General features: G+C 46.0%; 1 protein-coding gene across 1 annotated transcript; it reads right to left on the reverse strand.

Moving 5' to 3' along the window:
- Positions 1 to 3,222: 3,222 nt before the first annotated feature.
- On the reverse strand, positions 3,223 to 26,006 carry LOC132390496 (NACHT, LRR and PYD domains-containing protein 3-like). The gene is made up of 9 exons (XM_059963111.1): positions 25,727 to 26,006; positions 24,620 to 24,786; positions 21,941 to 22,112; positions 20,027 to 20,092; positions 9,391 to 11,158; positions 8,173 to 8,259; positions 4,219 to 4,389; positions 3,900 to 4,067; positions 3,223 to 3,746 (listed from the first exon to the last, which is right to left on the reverse strand). The coding sequence occupies exons 1-9, from the start codon at positions 25,917 to 25,919 to the stop codon at positions 3,659 to 3,661; spliced, it is 2,880 nt and encodes a 959-aa protein (XP_059819094.1). The 5' UTR covers positions 25,920 to 26,006; the 3' UTR covers positions 3,223 to 3,658.

A 26,006-nucleotide genomic window follows, 5' to 3' on the forward strand; every position in this document is an offset into this window, starting at 1 on the left:
CGTGGAGGGAGTCTGCGACAGAAATCGCAAACCCTGCCCGGAGACACGGCGTAAATACATGTGTCGGTGCAGGAGCTGAGAATCTGCAGCATCGTCGCCGTGGAGGGAGTCTGCGACAGAAATCGCAAACCCTGCCCGGAGACACGGCGTAAATACATGTGTCGGTGCAGGAGCTGAGAATCTGCAGCATCGTCGCCGTGGAGGGAGTCTGCGACAGAAATCGCAAAGCCTGCCCGGAGTCACGGCGTAAATACATGTGTCGGTGCAGGAGCTGAGAATCTGCAGCATCGTCGCCGTGGAGGGAGTCTGCGACAGAAATCGCTAAGCTTGCCCGGAGTCACGGTGTAAATACATGTGTCGGTGCAGGAGCTGAGAATCTGCAGCATCGTCGCCGTGGAGGGAGTCTGCGACAGATATCGGATCCGGTACCGAGTAACGGACAATGATTGTAATCAATGATTGTAATGATTGTGTCTGTGCTTGTGTGTGTGTGTGTGTGTGTGTGTGTGTGTGTGTGTGTGTGTGTGTGTGTGTGTGTATGTGTGTGCGTGAGTGTGTGTGTGTGCGTGCGTGTGTGTAAGCGTGTTTGTGTGTGTTTACGTGTCTGTGTGTGTGTGTGTGTGTGTAGGTGTCTGTGTGTGTGCTTGTATGTGCGTATGTGTCTGTGTACGTGTCTATATGTGTGTGTCTATATGTGTGTAGAATACAACATGTGCCGTGGATCTTGACGGGCAAAACCGCTGTTGAATCCACCCGAGGAGCAGTTCGATGCTGAAATACCGTGGCGATGAATTAACTGTAAGAATATGATGGGCTGATAAGGCTGCCGTTCACTGCCCTCTGGGTTACGAACACATCTACCAACACTTTCTCTGGTGTGAATACTGGTGTGGTATTTAATGTTCGATAGATTGCACTCTGTAAACAGATGTCATCACCTACTACTTTAACATATAAACCTGTGTACCTAGGATTACCTCCGCAGTGCCCTGGTGGAAATAGGGGCAGCACAGCCAAAATGGTCACCCACCAACCAATTAAATTCAAAGTAAAAACCATTATCGCTTCATACAGTGAATGGAAACACACGCATACAGACTTTCTCAATTTTTCGCTCTCTCTCTCTCTCTCTCTCTCTCTCTCTCTCTCTCTCTCTCTCTCTCTCTCTCTCTCTCTCTCTCTCTCTCTCTCTCACCAGTTAATACATACTAAACTATTTGCAGATGTCCCTGTTCATGCCATTTTATTCCGCCACCTAAGGCATTTACTATTGAGTTTGCAAATTGATTAAGAGATAGAGTACTGACGAGAGAAGCCGCAAACACGTACGGCAACATACCAGCGACTGCCCGCTCTCTGCCGTTGTCATGATCAGGACAGCTGCAGAGAGCCAGTGTTTCCTGTTAGCCCAGTAAAAAGTTCACTAACAACCTCTGCAATCTCGTGACAAAGGGGGCGGTTAAGGTCAAGGTGACCAAATGGTACCACAATACGGAAGCCACCAGCTTGTTTATGACCACCACCCTGCCTCGATAGGAAAGCACCCTCAGAAGGCCTGACCAACGCCCCAGCCGGGCCATGACTTTCATCTTCAGGTCCTGCGCGTTCGCCAGCCAGGTCTCCCCAGAAGGACTCAGGTTTGACTCCCAGATAGAGGAAATGCTGGTGCTCCACTCACACGTTCTCATTTCCTCCGGCAGGAAGTCCACCTGCCACTGACCAATAAGAGCCCAGAACATTTCACCCAGTTGATCCTAGCGGAGGACGATTCCGAGAAAACCTCTAGGTGGAACAGGACTCGTACTGGATGGTGCGGCCCAGGATAGTGTAAGATTGGTCAGAATGGATCAGCTGTCTCAATGCCGAGACAAGAAGGTTGGCCATTGCCCGGGCGAAGATCTTATATTGCACGCACAAGAGGGAGGCCGGACGCCATTTCGAGATCTCCCTTCTCGTCCATGACAGTTCTCCGAAATGAGAGGGGAATTTTCCCGGTGACTAGGCTCTCCCCTAGGACAAGGCTGTAATCAAACCCTAGGACATCCCGGAAAGCCTGATAAAACTCCACACTCAGTCCATCTAAGCCAGGGGATTTACCCTTCCGGAGTTGCCGAAGGGAAGCAGACAGCTCCTACCGAGTCAGTGGAGCGTCCTGCCGCACTATGTCCTCGGGACTGATCCTAGGCAAATCTTTCCAGACATCATTGCACGCCTCTGCATTTGACGGGTGTAGTGAGAAAAAGGACCAGTAGAATAAGCGGACGTCTTTATTGATTTCACGAGTGGTCTTGACGGAGGATCCATAAGCAGGCAGAGGCTCTGCTGAGTGCTTTTGGAAGTAGGTGTAGAGAAGATGTCAGGGGTAGTAATTTTTTACGCAGAGTGTGGCAAGTGCGTGGTATAGGCTGCCGGCGACAGTAGTGGAGGCGAATATGATAGAGTCTTTTAAGACCCTCCTGGACGGGTACATGGAGATCAGAAAAATAGAGGGGAATGGGTAACCCTAGGTAATTTCTCAGGTAAGGACATGTTCGGCACAGTTTTGTGGGCCGAAGAGCCTGTACTGTGATGTAGTGCTTCTATGTTCTATGTTTCTCTGACTTTTTACTTACATATCTCACACACACGAGGAGTAAATATCCTTACTTTAACTCTCCGTCTAAGTACGCAATGCGCAACTTATAGTCATTTGTAGTAAATGGTATGTACAAGAGGACAGACAAAATAACACAGAAGTACAATTGTATCAGCGCGAATAAATTAGTCTGATAGCCTGGTAGAGGAAGTTGCCCGGACCCTGTTAGTCCTGGTTTTTATGCTGCGGTACCGCTTCCAGTATGGTAGCATCTGAAACAGTTTGTGGTTGGGGTGACTCGGGTACCTCGTGATCCTTCGGGGATTTAGATCGGGATCAGGATAGTGCGCGTATCTGGGGTGCGAGGAAGTGGTGGTCAGCCTGGATGGGGATGGGAGAGTGAAGAGGACCTGGGGACAAGGTACTATTCGACTGACATCCCTCAGCCTGGAAGCTGAGACACCACTGTACCAGAGTAAGCAGCTGAGACCCATTATTGCAGTCCATCGTGTGCGGGGGGGCAGCAGTAACCCCAGGCCACTGTTTCTCCTCTAATGACACTCAAGTCAGATACCAAGACAGGAAATTGCAGCGGTTTACTGATTTAATCATGACAATAGTAAATGAAACAATATGTGAGCTGCTGACGTGCAGGAATAAATACACTGTTCGCGATTCACTCACGGTTACACACAATCGGCGACAACGAGTGACAGTTTGAAGAAACAGTCCCATTTCTCACCAATGATTATAAAGTCACACTTAAGGGCCGTGTCCGAGATCTTTGCAGATCCAGGGTCACTGCCGAGGAGTCTGTTAATTTAACATCATTATATCGGCCGGACTGCCGAATGCATCGTCATCCCAAACTGAAAAAAAAAATTCTCTCCTGGAATAATCCCATCCCGGGAACAGCCCCACCCACGGTGTCTTCCTGTCTGTGTAATTCTCGGTGTCACAGCTGGCGGAGCTCTCAACCCGGACTACGCCGGAAACAGCGACTCTGGACGTGAGACGGAATTACGTCACTGCGGATCCATCGCTGACGTCACAGAGGTCTGAGATTTTCAAACATGCCGATATTCATAGATCCACTTTCAGTCCGGGTCTGGGTTCCTTCAGAGATCGCAATTCCTTCTTCCCGGTCTCACTGAATTGATTCCCAGCCAGGCTGAAACAGATGGAGGAATAAATGGATTACACAATAGTGTCGTATCAGGGGGCTGGGGTTAATGTTTCAACAACAGCTACAGGTAAATATCAACAGAAAACCCGCAGATCCGCTGATATTTTAATCACATTGAACATTAACATAAACACTCACCGGATCCACTCCAAACACGAGAGGGTCAGTATGAGGCGCCGGAGAGCGGGGATAGATCGGTCTGTGAGCGAGTTTGATGCCAGGCTCAGCACCGTCAGTGATGGGTTTGTACTGAGATCGGAAGCGAGATCCTCGGCCCCAGAATCTGTGAGACCGACACTGTTCAGACTGGAAATGAGAATGAGCGTAAAGGACGCAGTGAGACAGGAGACGGTTCAAATCCCCACTGTTTAAGAGTCCCACAATTACTCATCACGTTAATGTTTAGTGTCAGACACCCAGTGACTGTGAACACAATCTTCCCAAATCTGGTACTTACCACAGTTCCTGCATTTCACACTCTGGGTCCCTCAGAGCCGCAGACACCAGTTTCACTCCTGAATCTCCCAGTTCATTACCACTCAGGTTCAGCTCCGCCAGTGATGGGTTTGTACTGAGAGCGGAGGCGAGATCTTTGGCACCAGAATCTGTAAGACCGACATAGTCCAGCCTGGAGATAGACAATAGACAATAGGTGCAGAAGTAGACCATTCGGCCCTTCGAGCCTCCACCGCCATTTTGAGATCATGGCTGATCAACTACCATCAATACCCGGTCCCTGCCTTGTCCCCATAACCCTTGATTACCCTATCCATAAGATACCTATCGAGCTCCTTCTTGAAAGCATCCAGAGAATTGTCCTCCACTACCTTCCGAGGCAGTGCATTCCAGATCCCCACAACTCTCTGGGAGAAGAGGTTTTTCCATAACTCTGTCCGAAATTACCTACCCCTTATTCTCAAACCATGCCCTTTAGTACAGGACTCTCCCAGCATCTGGAACATATTTCCTGCCTCTATCATATCCAATCCCTTAATAATCTTATATGTTTCAATCAGATCCCCTCTCAATCTCCTTAATTCCAGCGTGAAAAAGCCCAGTCTCTGTAACCTCTCTGCGTAAGACAGTCCAGACATCCCAGGAATTAATCTCGTGAATCTACGCTGCACTTCCTCAACAGTCAGGATGTCCTTCCTTAAACCTGGAGACCAAAACTGTACACAATATTCCAGGTGTGGTTTGACCAGGGCTCTGTACAAATGCAAGAGGATTTCCTTGCTCTTGTACACAATTCCCTTTGTAATAAAGGCCAACATTCCACTAGCCTTCTTCACTGCCTGCTGCACTTGCTCATTCACCTTCAGTGACTGATGAACAAGGACTCCTAGATTTCTTTGTATTTCTCCCTTACCTAACTCTACACAGTTCAGATAATAATCTGCCTTCCTATTCTTAATCCCAAAGTAGATAACCTCACACTTATTCACACTAAACATCATCTGCCAAGTATCTACCCACTCATCCAGCCTATCCAAGTCACTCTGAATTCTCCTAACATTCTCATCACATGTCGCACTGCCACCCAGCTTAGTATTATCAGCAAATTTGCTCATGTTATTTTCAATGCCTTCATCCAAATCGTTGACGTAAATTATAAACAGCTGTGGTCCCAATACTGAGCCCTGTGGCACCCCACTAGTCACCACCTGCCATTCCGAGAAACACCCATTCACCTCTACCCTTTGCTTTCTATCTGCCAGTTTTCTATCCATATCAATGTCTTCCCCCCGATGCCCTGAGCTTTGATTTTACCCACCAATCTCCTATGTGGGACCTTATCAAATGCCTTCTGAAAATCGAGGTACACTACATCCACTGGATCTCCCCCATCTAACTTCCTGGTTACATCCTCGAAAAACTCCAAAAGATTAGTCAAGCATGATTTACCCTTGGTAAATCCATGCTGGCTCGGCCCAATCCTATCACTACTATCTAGATATGCCACTATATCGTTCTTAATAATGGACTCTCGCATCTTCCCCACCACCAATGTCAGGCTGACAGGTCGATAGTTCTCTCTTTTCTCCCTCCCTCCTTTCTTAATAAGTGGGATAACATTAGCCATTCTCCAATCCTGAGGAACTGATCCTGAATCTAAAGAACATTGGGAGATGATTGCCAATGCATCCGCAATTTCCAGGGCCACCTCCTTTAGTACCCTAGGATGCAGACCATCTGGACCTGGGGATTTGTCAGCCTTCAGTCCCATCAGTCTTCTCATCACCGTTTCCTTCCCAATGTCAATCTGCTTCATTTCCTCTGTTAGCCTATGTCCTTGGCCCATCCATACATCTGGGAGATTGCTTGTGTCTTCCTTAGTGAAAACAGATCTAAAGTACTCATTAAATTCTTCTGCCATTTCTCTGTTTCCCATAACAATTTCACCCAATTCATTCTTCAAAGGCCCAACATTGTTCTTAACTATCTTCTTTCTCTTCACATACCGATAAAAGCTTTTGCTATCTTCCTTTATATTCCTGGCTGGCTTGCGTTCGTACCTCATTTTTTCTCCCCGTATTATCTTTTAGTTAATTTCTGTTATTCCTTAAAAACCACTCACCTTAGCTCTGTCATACTTCTTTTTTTTATGCTATGCAATCTCTGACTTCCTTTGTTAACCACTGTGGCTCCTTTCCCCCCTTTGAATCCTTCCTTCTCTGGGGGATGAACTGATTTTGTACCTTGTGCATTATTCCCAAGAATACCTGCCATTGCTCTTCCACTGTCTTTTCTGCTAGGCTATCCGTCCAGTCAACTTTGGCCAGCTCCTCCCTCATGGCTCCATAGTTTCCCCTGTTCAACTGCAACACTGACACCTCCGAGCTGCCCTTAACCTTCTCAAATTGCAGATAAAAACGTATCATATTGTGATCACTACCTCCTAATGGCTCCTTTACTTCAATATCCCTTATCAAATCCTCTTCATCTGCCAAGTATCTACCCATTCACCCAACCTATCCAAGTCACCCTGAATTCTCCTAACATCCTCATCACGTCACACTTCCATCCAGCTTAGTATCAGCAGCAAACTTGCTGATGTTATTCTCAATGCCTTGATCTAAATCGTTGACATAAATTGTAAACAGCTGTGGTCCCAATACCGAGCCCTGTGGCACCCCACTAGTCACCACCTGCCATTCCGAGAAACACCCATTCACCGCTAGCCTTTGCTTTCTATCTGCCAATCAGTTTTCTATCCATGGCAATGTCTTCCCCCCAATGCCATGAGCTTTGATTTTACCCACCAATCTCCTATGTGGGACCTTATCAAATGCCTTCTGAAAATCAAGGTACACTACATCCACTGATCTCATTTGTCTATCATCCTGGTTACAATCTCTGACTTCCTTTGTCAACCACTGTGGCTCCTTTCCCCCCTTTGAATCCTTCCTTCTCTGGGGGATGAACTGATTTTGTACCTTTTCTGCTAGGCTATCCGTCCAGTCAACTTTGGCCAGCTCCTCCCTCATGGCTCCATAGTTTCCCCTGTTCATCTGCAACACTGAGACCTCCGATTGGCCCTTATCCTTCTCAAACTGCAGATAAAAGCTTATCATGCTGTGATCACTACCTCCTAATGGCTCCTTTACTTCAAGATCGCTTATCAAATCCTGTTCATTAAATAACACTAAATCCAGAATAGTCCTGTCCTTAGTCGGCTCTCGTACAAACTGTTCCAAGAATGCATCCCGTAGGCACTCTACATACTCCCTATCCTGTGGTCCAGCACCAACCTGATTCTCCCAGTTCACCTGCATGTTGAAATCCCCCATAACTACTGCTACATTACCTTTGCCACGTGCCAATGTTAACTCCCTATTCAACTTGCACCCAATATCCATGCTACAGTTTGGTGGCCTGTAGACAACACCCATTTGGGTCCTTTTGCCCTTACTGTTCCTCAGTTCTATCCACAGACTCTACTTCTCCTGACCCTATGTCCCCCCTTGCAAAGGACAGAATCTCATTCTTCACCAACAGGTCTACCCCACCCCGTCTTCCCACATTTCTGTCCCTACCTTAGCACATATACCCTTGTACATTCATATCCAAGGTCTGATCTCCCTGCAGCCATATATCCTTTATCCCAACAACATCATAGTTACCCATTCGCACCTGGGCTTCAAGCTCATCCGCCTTTTTTCCGTGCATTCAGATATAGAATTTTTAGCCCATTTCTCCTCTCTCTGTTTGAATCGCTGCCTATTGTGCTTAACCCAGCTCCCCGAACTCCCATCGGGCTATATAGATATGGGAGAGTGAGGGTGAAGGATGTAGAGAGAGGAGATACAAAATCCCAGTGTTTATCAATAATACATTTACTGATCACATTAATGTTTGGTGTCAGACACCCAGTGACTGTCGGCACAATCTCCCACAGTCTGGTACTTACCACAGTTTCTGTATTTTACACTCTGGGTTCGTCAGAGCTGCTGACACCAGTTTCACTCCTGAATCTCCCAGTTTATTATCTCCAAGTCTAAACACAAACAGATAATTGGATGAACAAAGTGATTCGAACTATGGGTCTGAGGAAATTCTGTCACGCGGATATTACAGGAAACATTAAAACCTTCATTAAATCACCAATCGGAGTTCCCATCACTGTCAATGTCCCTCACTGACCAACTCCGGGGTGTTCAACGAACGTCAATGATTCAGTCCATCAGTGTTACACTGTAATGTCCCCAAATTTTGTCCCATTTCACGATGGTTAGAAAAGTGCTAGTGACTTGAGAGGGTAGCAAGGGCCATAGCTGAAGGGTGGGAGAAAGTTTCATGGTAAGGAGGAGATGTGTTTTGGAAAATGTCCATGGGAAATTGCGGAAGAGGTCCTCAAAGATGGGAAGTGGATGGGGAAGAGAGATACCACAGGAGATAGGGGGAGGGGGAATAGAGATCCCACAGAAGGAAGTAGGATAGAAAGTGATTCCACAGGAGGTAGGAAAATAAGGTGAACAGATCCAATCAGGAGGAAGGTGGATGAGGTAGAGAGATCCATTATGTGGAAAACATGAATCCACAACACAAGGAGACAGATATAGATCGCACGGACGAGTTGGTCTAATTGAAGCCCCACAATCTGGAGAAAAGAAATGCGCCCATGAGATCTGGGTGTTTTGTTGTGAGAACAGTTACACGGGTGGACTGATGGAAATAGCAACCCACAGCGAAGGGCAGGGAGAGGGAATCTCACAGATGAAGGAGTCTCCCTCTGACTCAGACAGTCTGCTGAAGGTCTCTTGTCCCTCAACGGGAACGGGGTGTGAAGCTTTGACCCGCCTGCTGCAGCCTGTCGTTCTGGGTGTCAGTAACAGTGAGAAGGAACATTATGAATGGACTTTTCACAGGCAGAGAGAAACACGGCCGTTCCTGTGATCTTCTACCATTAAACCACTGGACGTTGTTCCCCGATCTGATGAAGTCTCCAACATCCCTTCACAAGGAATCACCGAACCCTCTCGTCCTTGAGGAATACCGACCGCACCCCTGGGCATTTTTCACAATTCTTCACAATCTGAGTTACTAGACTTTTACAAAAATTCCTTTACATTGAAACAAAACAACGGAACAGTTCCGCTGCTCAGAGTGAGAGTTAAAAACAAATTACCTCAGGTCCTGGCATTTGTGCAGCCCGGGTCCCAGCCGCTGGATCCCTTCACACTGAATCAGGCAGTACTCCAGTTTGAGCTGTTTTATTGTTTCACAGAGTTTGATGACATGAGACAGGACCGCACAATCAATCGGGGTCAGTCTCATTCCACGGAATGAAAGTGTTTCCACAGATCCCAGTGCGGCCTGGGCCAGTCTACAATTCTGAGACTCAAACAGGTAGTGCAATGTGTTCAGGAGGCTCCTATTACCGGCTTCACTCCTCATGTTTCCAATCTGGCGTTTAACCTCCTCTTTCACCCAATCAATCACCCGGCAGGTTGTTTGATGAGGAAATGGACCCAGAAACTCCTCCAGGCCCCGAGCTGTCATTGGGCTGGAGAGTCCAGCAACAAAACGGAGAAATACCTCCAATCGCCCATCTATTGTATTGTGGGCTTCAGTGAGGAATTTCAGGATATCCCCGGGATGTGGATTCAGGAATTGTGCGACTGCAGCTACAAACTCTTGGATGGTGAGGTGTGGGAATGTGTACACCACACACTGGGCAGAATCCTCTCTCTCCAAAAGCTCCATCAGGAACCCGGACAGGAACTGGGAAGGCTGCAGATTGTAGTTGATTAAATCACCATCTGTAAACACAATCTTCTTCTGGGACACTCCTCTGAAGGCCATCTGACCAACCCTGAGTAACACATCACGCGGGTTCTCAATCTCACGGCCGTGGTTTTTCAGGATGTTGTAAATGTAGTAGGAGTACAGTTGGGTGATGGTCTTGGGAACCCGCTGTGGGTCCCTGTCTCTTTGTGTGAAGAAGGGTCCTAATGCCAGAGCGAGGATCCAGCAGTAGGAGGGGTTGTAGCTCATGGTGTACAGGATCTCGTTCTCCTTCACGTGTTTGAAAACAGCAGCTGCAACCGTCTCATCTTCAAAATGCCGAATGAAATATTCCTTCCGTTCCTTACCAACAAATCCCAGGATTTCAGCACAGATACTGATCTCTGCCTTTTCTAATAAATGTAACGCAGTGGGACGTGTGGTCACCAGGACTGAACACCCTGGGAGCAGCTTGCCCTGGATTAAACTGTACACAATGTCAGACACTTCACACCACCACTCGGGATCTGGGCACTGGTGCCTGGGCTCTGTATCTCTCCGACTGTCAGCAAAATCGATTCTTTGCTTGAATTCATCCAAACCATCGAATATAAAGAGCAATCCCTCTGGGTTCTTCCAGACCTCTCTCAGGAATTTCCCAAAGTAAGGATACTGATCAAGAATCAGTTCCCTTAGGTTTATTCTACAGTTAATGGAGTTTAAATCCCGGAATTTGAAACTGAACACAAACTGGAATTGCTGATATATTTTCCCCGTGGCCCAGTCATAAACAATCTTTTGTACCATCGTTGTTTTCCCGATCCCCGGGACTCCGGCCACTGCTGCCGAACAGCCCGAAGTTGACCGTGTGATGAATCTTTTAATTCTGTCCCATAAGCCATGTGAATAACTGCTCTGAAATAGATGATCAGTCCGGATTTTTTCCAGCTCTCTGCGGAGATGTTTCTCTCTCCACTGCTCGTGGTCTCTGCCTCTTGCCAACAGCTCATGCTCCACCAGTCTCCGATCTCGAACAGTAGAAATGACCGTGAGCTCAGCGTATCGATCAACCAACTGGAAAACCTTCACCTTCTCAGTCATCAGGATCGTGTTGACTCTCAATTTTTCAGTTTGTGCCCGTAGAGTCTCTTTGTGTTTCTGCTGAACATCTTTCACGGGAAATGAGAACATTGTCAAAATGTTAAATGGCTCATATGACAAAGAACATTATAACTGCATTTTAGTATTTATTGTTTGAAATTACATGAATTAATTAAAGGCTCTTTGGATATCAGGACAGAAAGTAAAATGTTGTTCACAGACACCTGAATTAACAGCGATGAATATCCCAGAACATTCCCAGTCCTCATGTTCTGGTACCTATTACTTGTGAAGGTGAACATTCCCCCGGTATCCTATTGCAAGCCTGACTGTTCTCCCGTTAGAACATTTCACTATATTTAAAGGACTGTTTGCATCATTAACAGAAGCTGGTAATATTCTTCTGGTGTGGAACTATGAATAGCAGAGCACTCTGCATTCTGGCAAATCTGCACTCTGGGAAGTCACAGGTCCACAGTTTTTGTATGAAAACAGGAGCGGAATATGCATGAATTCGGGCAGCAACCGTGGATAGAAAAACAGTGAAGTTTTGTATCTATAACCTATTGGAATGACAAGAACGAAAATGGGCTGTTTTCAGTTTCAAAGACTGAGGAGCGGTGGAAAGACGGTATCTCTGTCAATTGAAAGATCACAAGCGTCTCAGTGATGAACATCGTGTTTCTGGGGGAAGGCGGTAAAGTCTAGGGAGCTGTTACTCATCAGTCTGGCAGAGCGGATGTGGGGCGCTGTATTATGAGTCTTCTGTCTGTCAGAGTTGACCATGGATATTATAGACAATAGACAATTGGTGCAGAAGTAGACCATTCGGCCCCTCGAGTCTGCACCGCCGTTCTGAGATCATGGCTGCTCATTCACTATCAATACCCAGTCCCTGCCTTGTCCCCATATCCCTTGATTCCCCTATCCATCAGATGTCTATCTAGCTCCTTCTTGAAAGCATCCAGAGAATTGGCCTCCACCGTCTTCCGAGGCAGTGCATTCCACACCTCCACAACTCTCTGGGAGAAGAAGCACTTCCTCAACACTGTTTTAAATAACTGACCTCTTATTCCCAATCCAGGCCCTCTGGTACTGGACTCTCCCAACATCTGGAACATATTTCCTGCCTCAATCCTATGAAACCCTTTAATTATCTTAAACGTTTCAATCAGATTCCCTCTCAATCTCCTGAATTCCAGTGTGTACAAGCCCAATCTCGCCAAACTCTCTGTGTAAGACAGCCCTGCCATCCCAGGAACCAACCTAGTGAATCCACGCTGCACTTCCTCAATTGCCAGAATGTCCTTCCTTAAACCTGGAGACCAAAACTGTACACAATATTCCAGGTGTGGTCTCACCAGGGCCCTGTACAAAGGCAAAAGGACATCCTTGCTCTTGTACTCAATTCCCCTTGTAACAAAGGCCAACATTCCATTTGCCCTCTTCACTGCCTGTTGCACTTGCTCATTCACCTTCATTGACTGGTGAACTAGGACTCCTAGGTCTGTTCGCATTTCTCCCTTACCTAACTCTACACCGTTCAGACAATACTCTGCCCTCTTGTTCCTGCTTCCAAAGTGGATAACTTCACATTTATTCTCATTGAATGACATCTGCCAAGTTTCTGCCCACTCACCCAGCCTATCCAAGTCTCCCTGTATTCTCCTAACGTCCTCTTCGCATATCACACTGCCACCCAGTTTAGTATTGTCAGCACACCTGCTGATATAGTTTTCAATGCCCTCATCGAAATCGTTGACATAAATCGTAAAGAGCTGTGGTCCCAATACAGAGCCCTGTGGTACCCCACTAGTCACCTCCATCCAGTCCGAGAAACACCCATTCACTGCTACCCTTTGCTTTCTATCTGCCAACCAGTTTCCTATCCATGTTGAAACCCTGCCCCAATGCCATAAGCTCTGATTTTACTCACCAATCTCCTATGTGGCACCTTATCGAATGCCTTCTGAAAATCTAGGTACACTACATTCACTGGCTTACCATCGTCTAACATCCTTGTTACACCCTCAAAAAACTCCAACAGATTAGTCAAGCATGATTTGCCCTTGGTAAATCCATGCTGGCTCGGCCTAATCCTATTTCTGCCATCATGTGCCACTATTTCGTCCTTAAAAATGGACTCAAACATCTTCCCCACGACTGACGTTAGGCTAACAGGGCGATAGTTCTCCGTTTTCTCCTTCCCTCCATTCTTGAAAAGTGGGATAACATTAGCCCCTCTCCAATCTTCAGGAACTGATCCTGAATCTAAGGAGCATTGGAAAATGATTACCAATGCATCCGCAATTTCCTGAGCCACCTCTTTTAGAACCCTCGGATGCAGACCATCTGGACCCGGGGACTTATTAACCTTCAGTCCTACCAGTCTACTCATGACAGTTTCTTTCCTAATGTCAATCTGTCTCAATTCCTCTGATATCTTATGTCACTGGCCCAACCATACATCTGGGAGATTGCTTGTGTCCTCCCTGGTGAAGACAGATCTAAAGTACGCATTAAATTCTGTTGCCATTTCCCTGTTTCCCATAACAATTTCTCCCAATTCATTCTTCAAGGGGCCAACATTGTTCTTAACTATCTTCTTTCTCTTCACATAGCTAAAAAAGCTTTTGCTATCCCCTTTTATATTCCTGGCTAGACTGAGCTCATACCTCTCCGTATTGCTTTTTTAGTTAAGATCTGCTGTTCCTTAAAACTTTCCCAATCATCTGTATTCCCACTCATCTTAGCCCTGTCATACTTCTTTTTCTTTAATGCTATACAATCTCTGACTTCCTTTGTCAACCACTGTGGCCCCTTCCCCCTTTTTGAATCCTTCCTTCTCATTGGAGTGAACTGCTTTTGCATCTTTTGTATTATCCCCAAGAATATCTGCCACTGCTGATCCACTTGTCTTTCCTGCCAGGACAACCGTCCATTTAACTTTGGCCAGCTCTTCCCTCATGGCTCCGTAGTCTCCTTTATTTAATTGCAACACTGACACCTCTGATCTGCCCTTATCCCTGTCAAATTGTAGATAAAAACTTATCATGTTATGATCACTACTTTCTAATGGCTCCTTTACTTCAAGATCACTTATCAATTCCTGTTCATTACACATCACCAAGTCCAAAATAGTCCTGGTTGGCTCAAGCACAAGCTGTTCCAAGAATACATCCCTTAGACACTCCACAAAATCCCTATCCTGGGGTCCAGCACCTACCTGATTCTCCCATTTCACCTGCAAGTTGAAATCTCCCATAACGACTGCATTAACTTTAGCACATGCCAATGTTAACTCCTTAATCAACTTGTACCCAATATCCACGCTACTGTTTGGGGGCCTGTACACAGCACTCATTAGGGTCTTTTTACCCTTACTGTTCTTCAGCTCAATCCACACAGACTCTACTTCCCCTGTTCCCAAGTCACCTCTTGCTAAGGACTGAATCTCATTCCTCACCAACAGGGCCACCCCACCCCCTCTTCCCATATTTCTGTCTCTACGATATTGCGTCCGCTGATTACATACGCAAGCCAGGACACTATGATATGGAGAGCAAACTGTTGCCTCTGTAGCAAGTTCTCTCTCTCCATGCATCTGATGAACCCAAAGGGACAGCAGAGCCCAATACAATTCGGCACCAGAAGCACCACAGTCGTTGCCAGTCTGAGCTGAAAACAACCTAAGGCTGCCTTAGGGGCTCCAGCTCCAGATTCTTCCACTGGGTTAATTCCCAAAGTCTTCCCCGTGAGGGTAAAGTTGCAAGGCAGCGGAGATCAGAGTTTACCTTCTTCTGGATGAGCGGCCAATCATGGCTGACCGAAGCGACTAGTTTTAAGTACCAATAACTAGCCTTTGTCCATCTGCTGTCGGATAGAATGCTTCCGCCTACGTATCCCCACTCCCAACCCCAGTATGAAGTCTCAGGTTACCAAGAGGCTCTGAACTATTGACAATGATAAATCGGTAAATTGGTCGATTATTTTTACATGTACCGAGGTACAATGGAAAACTTTCCTGCATGCGATCCAAATAGATAAGTTCATATAGTGCTAGCAGACTACAAGGTACAAAGCATCATTGTCAGGTTAGGGTTTTTTTAACTAGGTCCTAAACTATAAAGTACAGCACTTAGAACTACAGTACTGTGCAAAAGTCTTAGACGCATGTACATAACTATGGAGACTAAGACTTTCGTAAGTAATGTGTAAGTGGCTGCAGACTCTGGTTGTTTCTTTTGAACACCAACGCTAAACTATTTTTTTCATTGAACTTTTCTTAACACTGCCATTATGTTGTCTTTTATTGTCGAATTTGCACTGCACTGTATAACATTGAAATGCAAATTGAACTACATCGTCAAAATGAGGTGCTTTATAAATAACTTATTATTTCTATTTTTCGCAGTCCAAACTGTTAAATCCTGAGGTGCGGGCTTCGTGGTCTATACTATTGTGGCTTAAGGAAGATATACATGTGTGGAACTAATTGTTAAATCCTAATGCGTATTGCTTTTGTGATGCGACAAGTTGTCGATATTACTATCGGGACAATGAACATCTTGTTCGTGTTCCACTGTCTTTCAATTCCCCTTTTATTCAGCATATTTCTGATGTTTTCCATTAATTGATATCTAAGAATTATGTGTACTTAGAATGGCTATATCTATTTTAAGACGTTGTTTTTGCTTGTTGATTCTGTAATATTATAGCCATAGAGTTGTTATGTATTGTCCTATCTGTAACAGTGGATTAGTCACAGTTGAATTTGGAGGAGTCCAACTCTAAAAGTGGAGCCGGCTTGTACTTAAGGTAAAGTGTGGTGTCTTTCTTCAGTTGTAGTTTAAGCAATATTTTTGTGAACGTTGCGGGGTGAGGCGGGGGGGGGGGGTTGTTGGTGGGAACAGAACAGAATATACGGAGGAAAGGGAGCTTGGTTCACAAACAGAGAAAGCTTGGGAGACACTGTGAACGGGAGGATAGGCAGATGATAGAGAATGGACGCGCTCAGTCTGATGGTTTAAGATGTGTCTCTTTTAATGGGAGGAGTATCATGAATAAAGCGGACAAACTTACAGCGTGGATCAGCACTTGGAGCTATGTGGTGGCCATTACAGATACTTGAATGGCTACTTCAAGTGCCAGATTTTAGATGTTTCAATAAGGATAGGGAGGGAGGCAAAAGAGGCGGTGGCGTGGCGCTGTTGGCACGGCTGCAGAAAAGGAAGATGACATGGAGGGGTTGTCTACGGAGTCTCTGTGGGTGGAAGTTAAGAATGCGAAGGGGTCAATAATTCTACTGGGTGCACTTGTAGACCACCCAATAGTACAACAGGGTTGTTGTGGTAGGAGATTTTAATTTCCCAAATACTGATTACCATCTCCCGAGAGTGAGAGATTTAGATGGGGTAGAGTTTGTTAGGTGTGTTCCGGAAGGTTTCTTGACACGATATGCAGCTAAGCCTACAGGAGAAGAGGCTGTATTTGATCTGGTATTGGGAAATGAACCTAGTCAGGTGACAGGTTTCTCAGTGATCACAATTCTATCTTCTTCACCATAGCTTTGGAGAGGGATAGGAATGGACAAGTTAGGGAAACGTTTAATCAGGATAAGAGGAAACGGGGTACGGGGCTTTCAGGCAGGAACTTGGAAACATAAATTGGAAAGGGATGTTCTCAGGGAAACGTACGGAAGAAATGGGGCAAATGTTCAGGGGATATTTGCGTGGGGTTTCTGAGTAGATACAGTACGTTCCAATGAGAAATGAAAAGGATGATAGGGTACAAGATCCGTGGTGTACAAAGGCTGTTGTAAATCTGTTCAATAAAAGAAGACCTTACGAAAGGTTCAAAAACAGGTAATAATGTGAATCTAGAAGATTATAAGGCTTGCAGGAAAGAGCTTAAGAATGAAATTAGGAGAGCCAGAAGGGACCATGAGAATGCCCTGGCGGAAAGGATTAAGAAAAATCCCAAGGCATTCAAAAAATATGTGAAGAGCAAGAGGATAAGACGTGAGAGAATAGGACCAATCAAGTGTGAATGGAAAAGTACGTCCGGAACCGGAGGAAATAGCGGAGGTATTTAATGAATACTGTGCTTCAGTATTCACTACGTAAAAGGATCTTGACGATTGTTGGGATAACTTCCAGGGCACTGAAAAGTTTGAGAATATAAATACAGTGAAACTACGATTTTACGTGCCTCGACAACGCGAATTCGGATACAACGCGATGTATCATCTGACTCTATTTCCACCCATGTCAATCCATACTCCCTCTTGTCCAGCCTTGTATCCCTTTTGCCAGTCAACTTCCAAGCTCTTGGCTTCACCCCTCCACCTCCTGTCTTCTCCTATCGTTTCGGGTCTCCCCTACCCCTCCCACTTTCAGATCTCTTGCTGTCCCTTTTCTCGGTTAGTCCTGACGAAGTGTCCCGACCAGATGCTGCCTCGCCTGCTGCTTTCCAACAGCATTTTGTGTGAGTCATTGGACCTATTTTTGCTCAAAATGGAACAAACTGCCAGAACAAGAAGATCATTTTCTGTGAAAGATAAGCTTCACGCACTTGACGCAATCAAGACTAAAAGTCAAACTCAAGTTGCACCTCGGGTAACCGGAATCAACCCTTCGTGGTTGGAAATTTCACAAAGAAAAGTTACGCGCGTCGCTTTGCAAAGTTGAAGAAGAAACAAGAATAAAAGCCAAACGCCTGAAGACTGCCGCAGATTTCAGCCTCGCTGACTCCTTGTACGAGTGATTCGTTCAGGCCCGCTCAGAAGGTCTTCTAAATTCTGGTCCTATTCTGAAATCTCAAGTCCAGATTTGACAAGCAGATCAACGGAGGAACTTCACAATTCAAAGCTAGCAATAGATGACTAGACCGGTTTAAACGCCGTCACAGGATCTCACAAGAGTTAGTGTCAGGAGAAATTCGCAGCCAGCGACAAGCTACGTGCAAGCAAGGAACACTTGATCACTTATTAAAGAAATAAACTGTAAATGATTATTACTAATATTCTTCAATGTTTTTCTTTGCTGTTTTGTGCATTAAAAACCTTTACTAAATTTATTTTGTGTTTTAATTTCTATAGTAAGAACAACGCTGTTTTAGCGCGACCCCGATGACATTTTATGGACCTAAACAATCATTTATAACGGGTTTTCACTGTATTCAGAAAGGGGATGTACTGGAGCTTTTGCAAAGCATCAAGTTGGATAAGTCAATCGGGACCGGACGGGATGTAACCCAGTCTACTATTGGAAGCGAGGGAGGAGATTGCTGAGCCTCAGGTAAGGATTCTTGCATCATCAATGACGACGTGCGAGTTTCGGAAGGACGGGAGGGTTGTGGATGCTGTTCCCTTATTCAAAAAAGGGAACAGAGATAGCTCTGAAACTTATAGGCCAGTGCGTCTTACTTCAGTGGTTGGTATGTTGATGGAGAAGATCCTGAGAGGAAGGATTTATGAACATTTGGAGAGGCTTAATATGATTAGGAATAGTCAGCATGGCTTTGTATAAGGCAGGTCGTGCGTTACGAGTCTGAATTAGTATTTTGAGGATGTGACTAAGCACATTAATGATGGTAGAGCCGCAGATGCAGTGTATATGGATTTTCGCAAGGTATTTCAGAAGGTACCCCATCCAAGGCTTACCAGGAAAGTAAGGAGACATGGGATCCAAGGGGACAATGCTTTGTGGATGCGGAACTGGCTAGCTCACAGAAGAAAAAGAGTGGTAGAAGGCGGAACATATTCTGCATGGAAGCCGGTGACAATTGGTGTGCCTCAGGGATCAGTTCTGGGAGCCCTACTCTTCGTGATGTTTATAAATTTCTCGGATGAGTAAGTGGAGGGATGGGTTAGTAAATTTGCTGATGACACAAAGGTTGTGGGTGTTTTGGATAGTGTGGAGTGCTGTTAGAGTTTACAACGCGACATTGATCGATGCATAAATGGGGTGCGAAGTGGCAGATGGAGTTCAATCCAGATAAGTGTAAGAGTGCTCATTTTGGTAGGTCAAATATGATGGCAGGATAAAGGGTTAATGGTAAGATTCTTCGGAGTGTGAAGGATTAGAGGATCTTGGGGTCCGAGTCCATAGGACACCCAAAGGTGTTACGCAGGTTCACACTGTGGTTCTCATCATTGGCCCCCATCAATTGTGGGTTTGGGTTTAATGTCCGGGAGGTAATGTAGCTATATAGGACCCTGGTCAGACCCATCTTGGTGTACTGTACTCAGTTCTGTTCACCTCACTAAGATAAGGACGTGGAAACCATAGATATGGTGCAGAAGAGAATTACAAGGATGTTTCCTGGATTAGGGAGCATGCCTTATGAGAATAGGTTGAGTGAACTCGTCCTTTTCTCCTTGGAGCGACGGAGGATCAGCGGTAACTTCATAGAGGTGTACAAGCTAATGATTGTGTGGATAGTCATAGACATTTTTTCCCCAAGGATGAAAAGGCCAGCACGAAAGGGCATAATTTTAAGGTGCTTGGAGGTAGATACAGAGGAGATGTCAGGGGAAAGATTTTTTTTCACGCAGAGAGTCACTAGAAAATTACAAAATATAAAGAATATGACCGGAGAGAATTCAGTCTTCAGTGCTATTGCAAAGGAGAAGGTGCTTCGGTATCTGAAAGGTCTGAAAATAGAAATGTCGCCTGGACTGGATGATACAGTGTATCAGGAGCCCGCCAGGAGTGTTTGGGCATTCCCAGAGCATTTGAACCTAGACTGAAGCCGTCTGCAGAACCAACTGGATTAATAGAAAAATACATTTTATAATAGTCAGGCTGCAACGAGAGATTCTATGAATTGTTACTTGAATTCGAGAGATCAGAGAATGATTAATGGTGAATTTTGATACAGCGGTTCTGTCGTGTCACAGTCTGCTATTTGAGTTGTGGCATTTCATCACTCACCTATCAGTTCAGTGGGTAACTCTGATAACACCGGGGCAATGTTCATGTACACCTGTCGATCAGGACCTGTTTAAATTTTTTAAAAATCCATGAAATCAGACCTAAAATAATTAAGGTCTAAAATAAAATAAGGTCTCAAAGCTCTCCGCTTCTTTTTGGATTCCAGACCTAACCAGTTACCTTCTAACACCACTGTCCTCCGTCTGGCGGAATTAATCCTTACTCTTATTAATTTCTCCTTTGCCTCCTCCCACTTTTTGCAAACTACAGGTGCAGCATAGACAGCTACACGGGTCCCAGCTATGCCTGCCTGTTTGTTCGCTTTGTGGAACAGTCCATGTTCCAAGCCTATACTGGTATGCGTCCCCCACTTTTCCTTCGCTACATCGAAGACTGCATTGGCTCTGCCTCCTGCACGCATGCTGAGTTCGTTGACTTCATTAATTTTGCCTCCAACTTTCACACCGCCCTCAAATTACCGGGTCCATTTCCAACACCTCCCTCCCCTTTCATGGCCTTTATGTCTCCATCTCTGGACTCTCACAGGTATCAGGACAAATGCTTTTCCCACCCGATCTCTTCAAAAAAGCCATCCCCTTCTCACAATTCCTCCGTCTCCTCCGCATCTGCTCTCAGGATGAGGTTTTTTCCATTCCAGGATGAAGGAGATGTCTTCCTTTTTTTAAAGAAAAGGGCTTCCCTTCCTCCACCATCAACTCTGCTCTCAAACGCATCGCTCCCATTTCCCGCACATCTGTTCTCACCCCATCCTCCCGCCACCACACTCCGGATAGGGTTTCCATTGTCCTCACGTACCACCCCACCGGCATCCGGATCCAACATATAATTTTCCGTAACTTCCGCCACATCCAACGGGATCCCACTACAAAGCACATCTTTCCCTCCCCCCCCCACTTTCTGCTTTCTGCAGGGATTGCCCTCTACGCGACTCCCTTGTCCATTTGTCCATTCGCCCGCAATCGCCCCCCGCCCCATCCCTTCCCACCGATCTCACTCCTGGAACTTATTCTTGTAAGCGGAACAAGTGCTACACCTGCCCTTACACTTCCTCCCTCTCCACCATTCAGGGCCCCAGAAAATACTTCCAGGTGAGTCGACACTTCACCTGTGAGTCGGCTGGTGTGATATACTGCTTCCGGTGCTCCCGGTGTGGCTTTCTTTATATTGGTGAGACCCTACACAGACTGGGAGACCGTTTCGCTGAACTCCTACGGTCTGTCCGCCAGAGGATGTAGGATTTCCCAGTGGCCACACATTTTAATTCCACGTCCCATTCCCATTCTGATATGTCTATCCATGTCCTCCTCTACTGTCAAGATTAAGCCACACTCAGGTTGGAGGAACAACACCTTATACTCTGTCTGGGTAGCCTCCAAACTGATGGCATAAACATTGACTTCTCTAACTTCTGTTAAAGCCCTCCCCTTCTTACCCCATTTTATTTATTTATTTATTTATTTATTTATTATCCACACCCCCCTCCCCCTTTATCTCTCTCTGCCCCTCTCACAATCACTCCTTGCCTTTTCTCTATCTCCCTCTAGTGCTCCCCTCCCCCTTTATTTCAACCCTTGGACTCCCGTCCTATGATCCTTTCCCTTCTCCAGTTGTGTATCCGTTTTGCCAACCAACTTTTCAGCTCTTGGCTTCATCCTTCCCCGTCCTGTCTTTCCTAACATTTCGGATCTACCCCTCCCACTCCCACTTTCAAATCTCTTCGTATCTCTTCTCTCAGTCCTGGCGAAGGGTTTCGACCCGAAACGTCGACTGTACTTCTTCCTACAGATGTTGCCTGGCCTGCTGCGTTCCACCAGCATTTCGTGTGTGTTGCCAAAATAATTAACATTGTTTATTTCAATGTGCCTTTGTGTTCAGTGAGTGTTTTTAACATACCGAACTCCTGTATTTCCCTCAGTATTCTGTCCAACTTCGGTAGCTCAGTCCTCCACGTCACAAAGGATTCCCACATCGACCTCCGGGCCTGGGAGCCTTTGTCCATCACCAAACTGAGGAAAAGTCTGGACCCCTCTGTCCGGTTTCCCTTCTCTGTCATTTCAGTGACCTTCTGTAAAAGGAATACAATGAATTAACTCTGCAGCAGAGAGACAGACATGGAAAATGTGAAGGAAAATATCTGTTCATGGTCGCGGTAGCTTCTGAGCTGATGCAGTCACCAGCTACTGCCTCATCTTCCTTGGGTTCAGTCATTAACCTGGGAACGTAACTGAAGGAAATTCTAAATAACTATTGTGTAAGAATAAGGATTTACCGATACCCTGCAGTAGATGCTACGTGATTAATTTACTTGTCCATCAATTCGGAGCGAGAAGCTGCGGGTGAACGGCTAAGGATTTCGGAGCGAGGCAGTTTTACGACTCGGAGTAAAAGAGAGGCAAGACTGCACAGGCACGTGACGTCGGCCAGTAGAGCGGGAAAAGTTTGTAAGTACTAAATCACAAAGCTGTGAAGTGAATTAAGTTCATTCCCAGAGCTCATCAAAGTAGACCACGAAAGGATTAAAACGAAGACCGCCATACCCAGCGGGCAGCGTTCAGAGCGGGCAGTGGAGTGGGAGTTAGTAGAGTGGTAAGGCTTCGTCTAGAACGGGCTTAGGCTGTACAGCGCCGAGATAGGTCAACTTGTGCTAATTGCGGGAAAGAAAGTAATATGTGTGTGAGGCGTGTTCTCTGTGCTCGATTTCAAATGCGGGAAGTCCTGGTGTCTCCGAGACTCCCGGACGGCCATATCTGCACCCGATGTGTCGAGCTGCAACTCGTCAGGGCCCGAGTTATGGAACTGGAGATGCAGCTCGACGAGGAGGTGAGAAAAAGGAGTTATAGATAGGTAGTCACACCGGGTCCACGGGAGAAAAATAAGTGGGAACGGGAGAGGCTCCTGGGGATTGGCGGGTTGCGGATGTAGTTCCTTTATTCAAGAAAACGAGAAGAGACAGCCCAGGAAATTATAGACCAGTGAGGTTTACGTCAGTGGTTGATAAGCTGATGAAGAAGATCCTGAGAGGCAGATTTATTTACATTTGGAGAGATATATTATGATTAGCAATAGTAAGTATGGCTTTGTCAAGGTCATGTCGTGCCTTACGAGCCTGATTGAATTTTTTGAGGATGTGACTAAATACGTTGATGAAGGAAGAGCAGCAGAAGTAGTGTATATGGATTTCAGCGAGGCATTTGATGTGGTACCCCATGCCAGGCTTATTGAGAAAGTAAGGAGGGATCCAAGGGTCATTGCTCTGTGGACACAGAGCAATGTGGAGTGCCTCTTGTCTGTCGGTCGCCAGTGCACTGCCTCAGGAATCTGTTCTGGGACCCTTACTCATCGTGAGTTTAATAAATGACCTGGATGAGGAAGTGGAGGGATGGGTTAGTACGTTTGCTGATGACACAAAGGCTGGAAGTGTTGCGGATAGTGTGGAGGGCTATCAGAGTTTACAGCGGAGCATTGGTAGGATGCAAAACTGGGCTGAGAAGTGGCAGATGGAGTTCAACCCAGATAGGTGTAAAGTGGTTCATTTTGGTAGGACAAATATGATGGCAGAATATAGTATTAATGGTAAGACTCTAGGCAGTGTGGAGGTTCTGAGGGACCTTGGGGTCCGAGTCCATAGGACGTTCAAAGCAGCTGCGCATATTTACACTGTGGTAAAGAAGGCGTAGGGCGTATTGGTCTTCATCAATCGTGGTTTTGTATTTAGGAGCTGAGGGGTAATGTTGTAGCGATATAGGACCCCGATCAGACCCCACTTGGAGTACCGTGCTCACTACTGGTTGCCTAACTACAAGAAGTATGTGGAAGCCATAGAAAGTGTGCAGAGGAGATTTACAAGGATTTTGCCTGGATTGGGGGGCATGCCCTCTGAGAATAGGTTTAGTGAAATCGGCCGTTTCTTCTTGGAGCGAAGGAGCATGAGAGATGACCTGATGGAGGTGTACAAGATGATGAGAGGCATTTATCATGTGGATTGTCAGAGGCTTTTTCCCAGTGCTTAAAAGGACAAGAGGACAAAACTTCAAGGTGCTAGGGAGTAGGTACAGAGGAGATGTCGGCGTCGATTTTTTACTCAGAGAGTGGTGACTGCGTGGAATGGGCTGCCAGCAACGATGGTGGAGGCGGATTCTATAGGGTATTTTAAGAGACTTTTAGATAGGTACTTGGAGCTTAGTAAAATAGAGGGCGAAACGTAAGCCTAGTCATTTGTAAGGTAGGGGCATGTTCGGCACAACATTGTGAGCCGAAGGGCCTGTATTGTGTTGTAGGTATTCTATGTTTTCTATGTTATATTACATTTAGACTGACTGCATGATCAGCAGTCCAGATATGGAACCACTGCACTTACATCACACTGACAAATGCAGTAGGTGTGAAGGGATATGTGACGCTGAACCTGCAGATCCCAGTATTCCCCACGTTAACAGTTGAAAACAGAACTGCTGGAGACAACTAGAGAACAAAGTCTAGACTGCCATTTCGAACTCCTGGACGTGCAGGAGATTAATACTGATCACTCCCTCCGGTACCAGCAGTAGGGGACAATACACAAAATACGCTCACCTCATTTTCTTCTCTACTGAAATGTCCCTCCTTTGTCAACATCCAACCAAGTCTTTCAACTTTTTCTTCAATTGCGTGTTGGAGTCTGTGCCAGTAGAACTTTGTCAGTTGGTAGAGTTGATATTCACCCCCCTGTGCCAGGAGGTCAGAAATTGTAAACTCGAGCTCTGTGAATATAATAAGATAATGTACACATGAACTCCGATATTCCTCATCTCCACGGCTCTCACACCTCTCAGTAAACCAATCATGTCTCGAAACTCAATATTGACCCGTGTTCAGCACCAAGCACGGATTTTGGACTAATTTCAAACACTGACTTTGTCATGGTTCTGGCTGGCATACACCACCTTTTCCCTGTCGTCCTTAATTGATCCTTAATCTCCAGACTTGATTCCCAATCTTTCCCTATTTCTGTCAATCACCAGCACCTGCTGTCCATAAGCCACTGGAGGATAAGACACCGACAGCTCCGCTTAGCTCTTGCCAGATTGTTAGTCGACTCTCAGAGAGAGAGGAAACTTGCTCCACGTCTTCAACCCCATATCTCTCCGTAAACCAAGTCTCCCAGGTCCTGACACAGCCTGGTCCCGATTCTACACTCGTTACGGAGATTCTGCCTCTTAATCCTACCTCTGCGTCGGAGTCCTGCACTTGGGTTCGTTTTCCTTTCACGTCCGTGTCACAGACCTTAAAACCTACCCAACAACGTTTTGGGCTTTGCCTTACCGGAAGGACCAATTTAGCGAAAAACAGACACACCCCCATCCCACCCAGTTCAGTTGTTTCAATTGAGGATGGCTGTTGAGGCTGTCAATGATGCTCGCGTACAAGAGATGCTCTCTCCATTTGGCGAATACGTTTCCCTTAATTCATATCCCGGAAATACTCTCTTATCTGGACAGCTGCATTTCCTCCAATACACATCTAGGAAATCCTCAGAGCATGTAGTACATTTCCTGCAGTGGGTTAACGCGTGCCTAACTAAACCACTTGACCCTAACGCACACATTCTCCCTTTTCTTTGAACAAGCCTTCAAAAAGGCAACGCATTTTCCCTTCCCCCTGTCACATTCTGTGACACTATCATGCTTATATTTCACTCACCCACTCCCTGTTGGGCACTTGACAATTCCGTGTTTAATGAGCTTCCGTGCTGACAGGCAGTCGCCTGACTTGTGCCAGTTCCAGGGTCCTGCCCAGTGTCTCTTACGTCACTGTCTCTGGGCTGAATTTGCTCCTCTTCCGCTGAGGCCACACCATATTCTAGAGGGACATTGCTCTCAATTCGACCCAGCATTGGTCCCTTGCATCCCGTGTCACGATCATCTGCCCTCGATGGGCTGCATGGTAAGAACCTATTGAGTACCTTCCGTATCCGATTTAA

Source organism: Hypanus sabinus, unplaced genomic scaffold (assembly GCF_030144855.1).
Source record: "Hypanus sabinus isolate sHypSab1 unplaced genomic scaffold, sHypSab1.hap1 scaffold_93, whole genome shotgun sequence".
Lineage (NCBI taxonomy): Eukaryota > Metazoa > Chordata > Chondrichthyes > Myliobatiformes > Dasyatidae > Hypanus > Hypanus sabinus.